The 13,833-nt window shown below is 38.2% G+C and overlaps 1 protein-coding gene across 3 annotated transcripts; it reads right to left on the reverse strand.

Annotated features, from left to right (window-relative positions):
- Window positions 1-17: 17 nt before the first annotated feature.
- Window positions 18-13,028, reverse strand: rogdi (rogdi atypical leucine zipper). 3 transcript variants are annotated; one of them, XM_072368320.1, is made up of 12 exons: window positions 12,841-12,919; window positions 12,545-12,695; window positions 9,345-9,416; window positions 7,943-8,025; window positions 5,913-5,967; window positions 5,730-5,810; window positions 4,253-4,348; window positions 4,053-4,151; window positions 3,450-3,563; window positions 3,310-3,359; window positions 2,878-3,004; window positions 18-1,855 (listed from the first exon to the last, which is right to left on the reverse strand). In XM_072368320.1, the coding sequence occupies exons 2-12, from the start codon at window positions 12,569-12,571 to the stop codon at window positions 1,814-1,816; spliced, it is 846 nt and encodes a 281-aa protein (XP_072224421.1). In that variant the 5' UTR covers window positions 12,572-12,695; window positions 12,841-12,919; the 3' UTR covers window positions 18-1,813. The 3 variants fall into 3 exon arrangements, with proteins under 3 accessions (XP_072224421.1, XP_072224420.1, XP_072224422.1); XM_072368319.1 differs by lacking the exon at window positions 12,545-12,695 and having other exon boundaries at window positions 12,841-13,028; XM_072368321.1 differs by lacking the exons at window positions 12,545-12,695; window positions 12,841-12,919 and adding an exon at window positions 10,722-10,754.
- Window positions 13,029-13,833: the final 805 nt, after the last annotated feature.

Raw genomic sequence — 13,833 nt, forward strand, 5'->3', positions numbered from 1 at the left:
ATAAAAATAAAAAAAAATTTAAAAGTGAGGAGAGTTTAATAAAGACTTGTTGTTGTTGAGTATATCTTTATTGCACAGATAATCATTTCCACAGTTTATATCACAGACAGCTTTTGAAAACAGATAAACACTTACTGGAATTAAGTAATTTGTTCATGATTCAATTAGTATTTGGTTAACAGGTAATGAACAACATGTGGGGAACAAAATAAATATGAACACGGAGCAGAGAAAAATAGACGAGACAAGTAGCTTATCATTTAGTTAAAACTATGGAATGTGAGATGCCATGTTATAGTCCTTAAACAGGGCAATGAAGAATAAAGAGAAAAAATAGCCCTGCTTCAATGTCTAACACCAGCTGGAGCAATACCATCTGCTTCATCAAACACCTCGTTTTTGTGTCTATGAAATTCTACTCTGATATTTCTGTGTTGGCTGGCACGGAATAATGGATAAGTGCCTGGAATGCCTGATATCAACCAGAGAATGTTTTTAAAATGTCCATAAACAGTTATATTTAATGGACATGGTGTTGAGATGTAAATAAACAACTATTTAATTCTTACATATTGATCATACCAGAGCTTTGAGGAAATAAGTAACCATATTTCTCTAGTCTCTATCATTCATCACACATGATATGAACGCAGTGTAGTGCCTGAACTCAAAGAATCAGTGTTCAGTGATCAGTGTTGTATGTATGACTTCAGTGAATGAAGCACCAGCCAATATCACTGTGGGGCAAACCTGAGCCTTTGTGCGAAATCAGACATTGGAGCTGAGCCACAAAAAGATGGTGGTGTACTGTAAATGGGAAGGGAATCTATTTCCTGTTGCCAGCACATTTTTATCCTCTAATCACAACAGGGAATGTTTTCCCAAACTGGCCACTATTAAGAATACCAGTATGTTAAGATGTGCGAGCATCAAAAGCTTTAGTGTTGACACTACACAGAACAGGCACCCCTTGCCCGTCACTGACATCCTTCATTCTGTGCTGTCCCACATTACTGAAAGTGCTAAGTTTGATTTTCACTTTTTCTTCATAACATTTGATATAAGTACAAAGCAGCAGTTGATCCACAGCATTATTAAACAATCTGTGATGAGATTAAACTCAGAACCAACTTCCAACATCCAGGTATTTTTGTAATTTGTCATGAGTTCTTCATGACATACAGCATCTTTTTTAAGTTACAGGCTGGACCTTTGCTTATTTGTCTTATAATATAATGTAGCAGCTTTGCATCTAATTATTTGACATCTAAAATAAGAGAAGAGGGTGAGAGTTACAAATGCAGATCTACGATAAAGATAAAATGAATCCTTTCAGAAGCGGAGTAGATCTAACCACGATTTGAAACCTTACGTGTTTAGGAAAAAAAAAAAAAAAAGACAAAAAACTGATGATTTAGTACTGTCTTTCCACCCTGAGTGCAAAAATGAGTATTTCACATGACCGGTGAGACCATAAGGACGAGAACCACCTAAACACTGAGTACCAAATTGCTTTAACTTAACAAAAAATTACATCAACAATGATCACATTAAATCGATAAGTTCAAGTTATAATTGTGAGTTGCAACACGCTTATCAGAGGATGTCAATAAGCTGAGCTAAGACAAAAACAAATGGCAAAATGTTGATATCTGCTAGGATCTCACTCGTTCCTTCAGCTAAACATGCAACACTTCAGGCTGACTGACTGCATGATAAATATGTACAAAAATAAAGCCTTTCCAGGATATCCCTTACACTTAAGCGGTTAGTTTGGGTGAGACAGGTCTCATAGGGATGGACTTGATGTGGATTAGAAAGGTCTGTAGTTCCAAAAACTGGAGAAGACAGATATCTGCAAGAAAAAGGACATAGAGGCTCATTTAAATAGATACACAGGTACATGTAGGTTAAGCATAAACAGACCAACCAGATTGATGAAGATGTGTTGAAGATGTGTTATTGATAGCCAACTTGTGGTAACTGATTTCACACTGTATCTGATAATCATATTGGTAATCATCTGCTGTATTATTTTAAATAGTGGTAGAAATCTTTGAATATATCACAGTTTGACTTCATTTAAATTCTCAGAGCTATAGTAAAATTTTCTTACATGATCATATACAGAACAAGCTTTTCCAAGAACCTCCCAAAACGGTTCCTAATGCTTTAGAATTAAAACATACGATAAAACATACAAAATCACAATGAATAAAAAAAGGCACTAAAACAAAAACTATGACAAATAAAATAACATCAGAAATTTGAAAGAACAACAAAGGTTAAGAAAAGGTGACAATGACAAAAGGGAGTTGTAAGAAGATATTTTACAAGATACTCAGTTGGCCTGTCTGATAAATCTAGTCAGTAAGTTCCACAGTCCAAACAGATAAGACAAGGTCATATTAGGTACCATTTCAAGCTTTATTAGTCGTAATAAGAGGGCCTTCATACAGTCTGAAGCAGCCAGAAGGTTCACAGAGATCACAGATAACAACAGGAGCCAGATCATTCAAAGATTTAAAGGAACGCAGCAACATCTTAAACTCATTGATTACCAGTGAAGTAAGAATTGGTGTGACAGTGTCACTTCTCTTCGTCTCTGTTATAAAAACATGGCAGCAGGGTTTGGTATCCGCAGCAGTTTTTAATTTCCTTGCCCACTGATACCAGAATAAATTGCAAGCATAGATCAACTGGTTGAGCAGAAGCCCCATGTATAGAGCTGAAGCTACTCAACGCATTCACCCAGGGTTTGAGTCCAGTTCAAGACCCATTTGCTGCTTATCCAACCCCATCCCTGCCACACCCCAAACTATAGAATAGTGACTAGTATTGTTGCTTTAGGACTCATCAAGTAAGAGTGTCGCCCACCTTGTCCTTGAGTTGCTGACATAGCTGCAGGGAGATGGTGAAGAACACCAGCGTATCATTGAGCCAGGGCACCACACATTCCACTTTGTGAACATGGCTCACCTCAAACCGGTTGGCATTGAGCTCACTGTAGAGAAAAATGTTCACGACAAAAAAGAGTGGTTAGAGGATCTTTAAACATGCACAATGTAAATGTTCTGGAATTCCAGAATTTCCTGACTTTCACAATATTTCCTGGTTGGGTGTTTCTATATGTATTTATCCAGAACTGGACATTTCCATTTGTGCTGTTTCAGGTTTGCAACCACATGCTATTTTGCATGGGCTAGTAAACATGCCCCTAAATGTTAATTAAGAAGGAACAATGCATCTTAATAAAAGTGTGGTAGATTTAACCAAACAGACAACAAAATCTGGATAAACAAGACTTACAACATTGCCCCTGGATTGTGCAACACTGAGCTTCCTGCTGGCTTGAAATTCTAAGTAAATGACAGAGAAAACAGTACAACATTAGGGAGGTAAATTACATGTAACTTCATGGGAAGTTGCAGGATGTCACATGTTCTAACCTTGGTGGTGTTGGGAGGCAGCACATGCAGCTGGTAGACAGTCAAACACAGTTTGCTTAAATTGATGTAAAAGTTGACCATCACATCGCCCGGCATGGGAGGAGTGAACATTTTCTGGTGATGAATGGATAAACAGAGAAAGGAACAGTAATACCAGGCAACTGCAAAAGTATGTACCTGTACACTTCATCTGTAAGGCAGCTTTACCTGTGCTTCTAAAACCATTGAAGGGTTCTTTATGCATCTGGCTTTTTGCATGGACACACTAATAATTTGAAACTATTTGGGAAATATTCACTGATGAATTTTTCACCTTAAGGCTTTGTTAAAACAGCCTTATAAAACGTGAGGGTTTTCTGGAACATTTTAAATTGGCCGCTAAAACTTTTAATTTCACCGTCTCAGAAAAAAATCAACAAAACCATTTGAGAGGTTAAACTTTCAGCTTTTATCAGTGGCTTTGTCCTGTTTAGCATGTGTCACTCCGTGCTGGAAATTATTCTTAAAAATTATATGTCTTGAAAATTCACGACTAGTAATACTTTGGCCCACTGTGTGTTAAACCAGAGTGTGTCTCAAAAGTGTACTTAAGCTGTCCTGTACCATCAGACCACTGGTGGCAAGCTCTGGCAGTGTCAGGGATGCCGGTGTGGTGAGGCGGTTTCGTGCTCGCGTCAGCTGCAGCATCACTGCATCCATGAGCTATAGCAACAACAGAAACGTAAGGTTATATCACATACACAGTGAAAAGCTACGGTCTCCGCTCTATTTAGTTCTGTAAAGACTGACTCTGAGAGACTGACCTTATTAACCTCAGCACCTGTCTTGAAGCGGTAGCTCTCATCACGGCTGCTCAGCAGCTGCAGAGCCTGGCTCACATGATTCCTGGCATCCTGAATCTAAAGGAATAACAAGAAATAAGAATGAGAGCAGGAAGGATTCACCTAAAAATCTATATGCTACAGTGCAAAAGGTTTTTGGCACTGACTGGCCTGAATTAATTCAGCAAAAAATACAAAACACCCACCCAGAGCATCTCCTGCTTTCAAGATCAAATTTAATCATCATCTAAGCAGCAATTGTATCATGAAATTATAGAAACAGTCACTTAAGTGCTGCGGTGTTTTTTCCCCCCTTTATCATGCTTCAGCCATAAGAAAACAAAGGAATTCTGCAACTTATGGCATAGCCCCCACAAAGTCCTGATCTCTGGGGTTACATGAAGAGATAAAAGACAAAAATAGAAACATGTTCTCCAAGATGTTTAAGGTAACTTTTATACTGCAATTGTACCATGGTTAAACTACCGGTAGTGGTCCTTTAAAGGTGAATGGATCCTACAGTGACAATTTCTTTTTTCTTTACTGCACTTTGTAAGCAGTCAAATAAAAAATACTTATGGTATTTGTTTGAAAAGTATCCTTACTTCACCCTTAATATGTACAAAATGTACTGTACTGTAGCAATGTGCTCTAAGTGCTCACCTTATCTTATTGATTTTGGATTTATATTTACTATATTAAATGTATCATTAAAAATATAGTTTGAAATAGGAGTATTTGAAAAGTTGTTAAATCCAATCAAACAGAAGTCAATTCCATAATAATGAAATACTTTGTGTATAAGTGTTGGTTTTGCCTCTGGTATGGCTTGAGTGATGGCAGAGTCAGAGCATTAGGGGTCAGGGACCTAACATGCCCTGTTCGAATAACTATTACAACTATGTGTTCTAATAAACATGTGCTTTTTAATAACTTTTGTAAATCCTTTTTTTTTCTCTGATGCATCTCTAAGATTTGAGACTTGCATTTGGTTGGGCTTGTAGGATTAAGCATTGTTATCTTTTTGTTACATCTACATCCATCTATTTACTCTAACCTCCTTCACGCATGCCTATGTTCAAACCTACAGCCAATTTGAAGCACAGATAATACTTTGAAAATATGCAAACTGGATCCAGAGAGCAGAGCTGAACCAGGAACTTTCCCGCTGTGAGGCAACACTGCTAACTGCCTGTTCCATCAGTTTATTTCATTACCAGCATTTCAGATTTCCACAAGCAAATGTATCGTAAACCTGCTGCTTGAGCTAGCGTTGGAAGACCAAAATATGATATTTTCTGTTTCAGTCCAGTCCATTATGGAACTGAGAAAAGAAGAGTCTGGACTTAATGAGTTTTGAAAGTAACTGATAGATAATGCTCACAAATACAGCTTGTGTTCTCTCTATATATAGTGTTGGTAGGTAGGTATAGGTAGTGTTGCACACTGACTGCAGTACCTGCTGCAGTTTCCACTGCTTGTCTTCTCTGAACTGAAAGTGGAGCACTTGGCTGCTCTTTGCAACCTTCAGGTTTATATCCTGTTAGGAAAAGTTAAACATAAAAAGACAAACATTAACCCTAAATCAATGTGTCATCCTCTCAAGAGAACTAAAGCTTTCATGAAAATGTTGCAAACTCACAGCCTGAGACAGAGCCTCTCCCTGCAGAGTCAGCACCCCCTTCACCTGATCCATGCTGCAAAACAACACATAGCATTTTTATTTCAGTAGACTCACAGGAACAATGGTTATGACAGATTACACTGCTTGCCTTCTTTGCTTACAAACAAAATTAGTGAAACCTGACACTGAAAGAGTAAAAAAAGAAGCACACGGTCAACCTTTTTTTTTTTTCTAACATTCACAACTGTAACCCAAGCACTCATCTACACAACACACCAAAATCTTACATGATATCACTTTGAAATTTAAATATTACTCCCTAAACATATAAGTAAGCACAACAAAAAGTTGTGTTTGTGTGTCTTCAACAACAGTAAGACTACGAATAAGCCCACTGACCAAGTGGCCATAAATGATGCTTCTTTTAAATGCATGTTTTCTTTTTGTCTCCCAATGCTGTTGCTGCGAATATGTTTTACAAGATGTGCATACTAAAATGAGACTGGTCTTGAGCAAGCGGAACAAGCTTTAGTATCATTATCTGATGGCCAGACCTTGACTTTAGAACATGCAAACATGTGATTTTTAGTGTAATAATGCAATCTTTGGAAATGCATGGATGCATTGACTGGTCTTGTGTGTTGTGTTTAGGCAACATTTTTATGTTTTTGACTCTAAAAGTACAAACGGTAAAAGTGTTTTAGAGTGAGCACAGCAGTATGTTGTTGGTTCAAACAGAATGAGATTGTATGACTGAGAGGGCCATGTGGTAAAACTGGCTTTTTTAAAAATCATGTAGTTTTGAATAAAGAGTTTAATTTAGTCAGCAGTCTGATGTGTTTTGCTGCGGTGTGTGTCGTGTGTAGCAAGTGCACAAAATTTAGCCTTATTTTCAAAACAAATTTTATTAAAGTACAAACAACTTCAAGTGAGGGCCCTTGATCTGATATCTGAAATATTACAACATGACAGAAATGACCAGCACCCTCATATGACACCACTGAGTCTGTCTATGACTGTAATCTTACAGCCACTTCCCCCACAGGAAGACACAAAACAGAATTGCTGCAGTATACATTATCATTATCAAAGATATGCAATTGTTTTAGATAGATAGACCACATTAAGTAAAAATCAGATCGCCATCAGCAGGTTGGCATTCTGCTTTTGTAGCTTGGCAACAACTTATCTGTCGAGTACAAACGCAGCATTGGCAGGTAAGAGAGGAACTGTCAGAAGACAACATGGACAGGAAGTCACAGCTAACAGTTCAGCATCAGGGGTGCAGAGGCGCTCCTTCTCAGTGACATGTCCAGGATTACACCATCTGTTGTCAACAGCCACTGCAATCCCTTCTCCTTTTTTGTTAGCTCTCTGTCTATCCATATTGTTTTAAAGTTGAGTAGAGAGGAGTCAAGAGTTGTTCCTGCAGCCACGCCTCAGCAAAAAACAGCCTATTGCTTATTGACATAGGCTGTGTTCTCACATGAACATTGGAAATGTTTAGGAGAAGGTGCGGACAATTCGGACAAGACTATTTCCTGCAACTGCATTCCATACATGTCCTTCAAAGCTGAAGATTTTCTGTTGAAGCCGTGCTCTCTTAACATGAAATACAGGGGGAGGGTTGTGGGAGAACTTCTGCCTATAGTGAGGAGGAGGACATGATGCAAAAAATACCCTGTTACAGCATGTTAAAATTTTGAATGAGGCTATTTGATCATGTTTTTTGTGTTGATGTCAATACCTCATGTATCAGAGCACTTCAGAGAGTGGAAAGCAACATATAGATCAGCAGAAAGGAATATAAAGCAATAGCTCTTACCAGCATACACTGTCTAGTTCACTTACTTTCTAGAAATTTCACTAATGGAAAATTTCTGCAAGTCCAGAATGAATGCTGTGGATGTTAATGTTTTCACATGCAGCCCTTCAGAACATCTATAGAGGATGTAAGTACTGCATACTTACATGGCACCTAATGGAAAATGGCTACAGTAACTGCATAGTAACTTTAACATGAATAGGTAAGTGATTTGGAGCATTACGTTGAGCTGCCCAGGATGAAGTTCTCCTGTTTGAGTTGACTTTCCAGGCCTGGTGTCGGCACAGAGAAACGCCTAGATGCCTCCTGTTGAGGAAAGCAAAGCAAAAGGTGTCTTAGGTTCAAATAATTTGATTGAGGCAATTCAACAGACCAATCCATTCATCAATCCACCCGCTTAATCCAATTTAGGGTCACGGGGAGACTGGAGCTTATCCCAGCTGTCATTGGACGAGAGGCAGGGTACAACCCGGAGAGGTCGTCAGTCCATCACAGGGACACACAGAGATGCACACACACTCACACTCACTCCTAGGGACAATTTAGAGACACCAATTAACATAACATGCATAAATGTTGGACGATGAGATGAAGCTGGAGTACCCTGAAAGAAGGAAGCCACGCACACACGGGGAGGCAACAGTGCTAACCACCACACCACCGTGCAGCCCATTTCTGATCCATATCATAATAATGGATGCAGAAGACTGTAAACACATACTTCATAGATGTTAAAATCTGGCCTGTGGCCAGTGTAATTATATTCAGCCCGCAAGATAATACCAAATGTCTACTAGAGCTGGCCCGCCAGTAGTCAGCGCATGCACCACTAATACTACAAATCCCACAATGCTCTGCTGGTACACTGGTGTGTGAATCAGGACACACAAGCGCCCCCTCCTCAGCTGACATTCATTAGCGACCTCATGCTACCAGTCACATCGAACACCCCTCCCAAAAATGGTCAAGCAAAATGTGGAAAACAGGAGCTTTTAGACAGGTGGGGAGCAGAACATCTGCTCACAAAAACATATTATTATTGTTATTATCATTGCAATTGAACTCAGAAGGCTGCAAATAGAGAAAGATTTTTTTTCAATTTTATTTAAGAAATGAATGCCACAGATGTATCTTTTATTTGACATTTGATTTCGTATGTTTATAGTATTAAGCTTTGCTTGTTCCAGATTCAATGTTTAAGCAAAACTTCAGTTTAATTCCATATGAAAAGCTTAATCTTTATATTCCTTAATTGTAGACATTTCTTCAAAAAATATCAAGGCTGGCCCACGACTTTGTCCAAGTTTATAATTCTGGCCAACTGAGTTTGACACTCCTGACCTACATCAAATCAAAGTATTTGAACCCATTTCTTAATGAAGTATGTAATGCTGTATATAATGATATAATGTCTTGCTGAAATTACATCCTCATGACATCATCTGACTTGATTAAACTCCAATTAAGCCAAAGAAGACATTATACATATACTTGGCAGGACATTTAGGTTTTTTAGATAAAAAAGCAACTAAACAGACTTTCATGTGCAAAATTTGTGAATTGGCCCTTTAATCAGGTGGCATAAATTTGACTCACATCACTCAGCCCTACACACAGCTGTTTACCTTAAGTACATCCTGGAGCTGCTTTAGGACCGCATGCACTTCTTCTTTCAGCAGCCAGTTGAACTCCTCCTCCTACCAAACACATTAAATACAGATTGAACTCGTACAAAACAATTTTTAAAAAACCCCAGCATCGACCTTTCTGGTGGGTTCGTCCTGTGGGAGGAACTACATAGATGGTGGATTTTAGAGGAGGAAGCTGCGAAAGCTATCGATCACAATTAAAGTTCTGCGTTATGCTTCCCTAAAATAGAGCATTCACTTTTCCACCATTTTTGGTGTTTTGGGTTTTTCAGCTGAAGTGGTTCTGATTCTGGAAAACTGAAATACTTCTTAAAAGCTGCAGCAGTCCTTTTCAGCAGCTGTGACCACAGCAGCTGAAGGTCAGTGTTTACAGGACAACTTGTGAGATTTCCTCCCATGTTGTAAACTTGTTCTACAAATGCTATTTAATAAGACAGATACATCTCTATTTACTGTAATAGACAGTACTATCTACTTTCAGTCACATGGTGCACTGTTGTTTGTACTTTGCACCTGATGGAATCTTTTGGTATAAACATTCACTTTATTACACAAATCAGTTTTACAGCATTTACACCTATGGGCTGTGTGTATCCAAGCAGAAGCAGTGTGCTAGCTCACTATTTTCTCTCTACAATAAACATGACATGAAGTCCAGTAACCGAGTGTTCTGCACGTCATTAAGACAAAATATTTTTCTATTGCATTATTGTTAGTCCCTCCTTCTGTTCACAACATTCCTTCTGGTTACTTATGTTTCTGCACTTTTTAATAAAAGGTCTTTTATTAGACAATTTTATGTTTGTATAACCTTGTTAATTTATGTGCAGTCCTTATTTCAGTTATTCTGACTGGCTGTTGCGACAGCCATTCACATCTACACTGCATAAATACTTATCAGTGTGGGAGGTTTTCAATAAAAATTGTTAAGTAAGCTCCTATATTGAAAAGAGATGCTGAAACAATATTTCAAAACAATCTTTAAAATCTCAATTCAATATTGAACACTTGCAGTGACCACCAGGGAAAACCAAGTACATTTAGTAAAGGGGTGAAACACAAGGGACTCAAAAAGAGTGCTGGATATATAGTTGCAGGGATTAGTTAATAATAAGTACGGAATTGAGAGATACAAATTTGAAAACTCATTCAATCAGAAATTTACTGTTAGTCAGATTGAACATATCAACCTGAGCTGTGGAAGACCATCACATATTTATGACATAAAGCTGTGTTCAGAATTGTCTTAACACTTAAACAAATTCTATAAAAGTAGTAATTAAAAACAAAAAAACCCATCAAAGTCACAGTTACATAATTACTGTAATGTGTGTTTAAAGTGCAGACTCTCACCATTGCAGGATAGGTTCAGGAATTACAACTTTTCAACATGTAGAACTCTCTTTTTTTAACATAATTATATGAAGAAATCTCACATTTTATGACTTTGTTATAATCCTTCCCAGGAAATGAGAGTCTGAAGTCTGGATTTTGTGATGGTTTTCCAAGTCGTTGTCCATCTGTACTTGGTAACACCATACAATCAGCTTGCTGCATTAGCTCAGTCTTACAGCTCTGTAGGTCCCTATACTCTCCAGAATACATCTGGCTGCTTCTGTTTGGTTTCACATCATTAACACACATTAGTGATACAGACTCACCACATCATGTTTTACAGATTATATCATATGCTCCTTATATCATTAACTGTTCCATTACTTCTCTATGCTTTTTTCCCCTATTTATTTTGAACCGTTTGTATTTGCTCTCATGAAGTCTTCTGTTTATAGTGGACTTGAATAATGATACACTTGCTTTCCAACGAGTCTTCTTCCCTTGCATGTATATTGTAAAGTGTTTTTTCCTTACTGTGGGAGAAATCCTGCAGTCATCCACTACTCTTGTCTTTGGCCTGCTTCACTTGCACTCTCAGCTTGTTTTGACTGCATGCCAGTTTATCCAGATGTACACGCATGGTTGCTAGCCTAGTTCCTACTTCCTCCAAATGCAAATGCCACACTTGGAATCAAGTCCAGACCTTTAACTGTGTAAAAGATAACAAAAGAATAGCCCACGTGTCCATGAAACAGCCTAGAGTTAACTGTCCAGTTACATTCGAGCCTCTGAGGTGTCTATAGGTCCTTTAACTGATCATCAGCAAGTGTGAATACTTGCTATAACTGTAACTATAACAACTATAACAGTATACGTTTTGGCTGTTTACTGGTCTGGTGCATTTAAGTGGGAGTTAACACAATACCAATCTGGGAAGGGTTGTAAGATCATTTCCAAATTATATGGAGCCCTCATTCTACTCGGTAAACCGGTAAAAAAATCGGTAAAATTATTTAGAAGTGCAAGTGGAAAACATTCAAGACAGCTGCTTATCTTTGCAGGAATGGACATCCCAGTAAGAACAACAAAAGGTCAGACCTATGAATTGTTTAGAAGGGCTGCCAAGAGAACACGTTTCCTCTCTAAAAAGAACACGGCACCACAGCTTAGGTTGGCAAAGTTGCATCTGAAAACACCACACTACAAGCCTCCTGGAACTTTGGAATGAAAGTGGAGATGTGCGGCCATAATGTAGAGTAGCATGTGAGGCGAAAACAACACAGCTCAAACACCTCAAACCAGTTACATAATTACTGTAATGTGTGCTTAAAGTGCAGACTCCCACCATTGAAGGAATCACAAAACACGGTGATGGAGGGGTTATGATTTGGGCTGGTTTTGAAGCCACAAAACCTGAGCAACTTACAGTCATTGAGTTGATCACGTAGTGTACTTAATTATTCACACATCCATCGCCTCTGCATTTTGGCTTTTTTTTTTCTTTCTTGAAATTAAATAATGATACGGTGTCTTGTTCCGCTGAGGTTGTATTTACATAATTTGAAGACCTGGTAATGTTGATTTCTGGCTGAAATCTATTCTATTTTTGCATGTTCAGACATAAAAATAAGCAATACACTACAATGAAAACTTAACTATTCGTTAAAAGCCTAAAAAGTCTAATATTTTTGTCGATTCGGAATGTCATCGTTATGTTTGTTTATGACTCAAATTGTGTAGTTTAATGTTGAAAACAAGTGTCAATAAATCAGCTACGGCCAGTTTTAAGCTACCAACAGCGTTTCAGATCATTTCTGACTACATGCTGGATGTGTCGTTACCACGGTGGGCCCACTGACAGTCAACATCACAGCGGAGTGACAGCGCGAGCCCCCTGGTCACAGCACTGGTTTTGTAGCGCGTGGATGCTTCTTTGCCTTCCGCAAACAGCAGCTACTATGTTAGCTTCTTCCAGTTGTGTTCTCACAAATACTGGAAATGTAAATGTCAAAACGTGATATATTAACGGACAGATAAATCAGTTGGGCATTTAGCTAGTACTGCCAGACACTGCAGTCTTCTTCTGCCTACTCGCAGTGGTGCGGTGCGGTGCAGATACATGGATTGAGGGGCTTACCAGCACAGCTCTCTCCACTTGACTGGCAGCGGACATCTTTGGCAACTCAGACAGAGACCTCTGCGGGTTCAGCATTGTTATGCTGTCAACATAAACAACTCCGGATTAACAATTTCTAAACACTGACTATCCTTTATTTTGCATGAAGGTTTCTCCCTACGTACTAGCTTAGCAGAGGATGCGTTGCATTCAAGACTAAAGAAAAAAAATGGTAATATCCAGAAAATAACAAAAATCAGCTCTTAATACAAGAAGGAAACGATATAGGAGACGCCTTTGACATGTCACATTTGAAGGGTTGTAATCAGTTGTTATAAAAGGGCAGAATTTGACATGCTACCATGGTCAATATAATTTAGGTTTTTATTTTAAGTTTATTCAATGCTGCACTGCAAAGCTAATAGGTATAAACTCTTTATTTTGTCAGGATAACAATCACATGTTTTTTAAATCTTTTATTAAATTAATATGTTTGTGCTGATTGTTCAAAAATTCCAACCGGACAATTTCGAACAAAGTAAGTTTTAGATTTACGATTATTTGAATGCATCATTAGGCTAGTCACACGTTCGCTATTCAAATTGACCCACCCACTAAACCTTACTTGGGAATACTACTTCCGCCCTAAACAGCATAAACATAAGGCTTCTACCCAAAGTTCTGATGACATGGCACTTCTCACTTTTTGAGAGCATTATTGAGATGGAGAACAGGAGTTTTGCTTATGTTCAGTCTAAATAATTAAAGTAGTCTCCAAAGTTTTGCATATCTTTGCATTGTGACGTGTTGTGTATGTACCCAAGTTGTTCTGCATTGTTGGTATCTATTTTCAGTCATTCTGTCTGTTAGTTTTGTACTTTGACTCCTGGACCCGTGCCTGTTTAGGCAGTTCATGTTTACACCATAAATACTTAATAGTAAATATCTAAATAGGTTATTTAGAAACATGAATTATTCAACTCCTTTCAGTGTAATCCTGACTCCTTGATGACT

This window comes from Leuresthes tenuis, unplaced genomic scaffold, assembly GCF_036924035.1.
Source record: "Leuresthes tenuis unplaced genomic scaffold, fLeuTen1.0.hap1 SCAF_17, whole genome shotgun sequence".
Lineage (NCBI taxonomy): Eukaryota > Metazoa > Chordata > Actinopteri > Atheriniformes > Atherinopsidae > Leuresthes > Leuresthes tenuis.

Bases quoted from the DNA above. Each gene is read 5' to 3' on its own strand.
- rogdi (XM_072368319.1), bottom strand. From the start codon at position 12,915: ATGCTGAACCCGCAGAGGTCTCTGTCTGAGTTGCCAAAGATGTCCGCT. The intron at 8,026-9,344 runs GTAAACAGCTGT...TTTCCTCAACAG, and splicing joins AGCTCCAGGATGTACTTAAG to GAGGCATCTAGGCGTTTCTC. The intron at 3,360-3,449 runs GTTAGAACATGT...TCATTTACTTAG, and splicing joins TGCCTCCCAACACCACCAAG to AATTTCAAGCCAGCAGGAAG.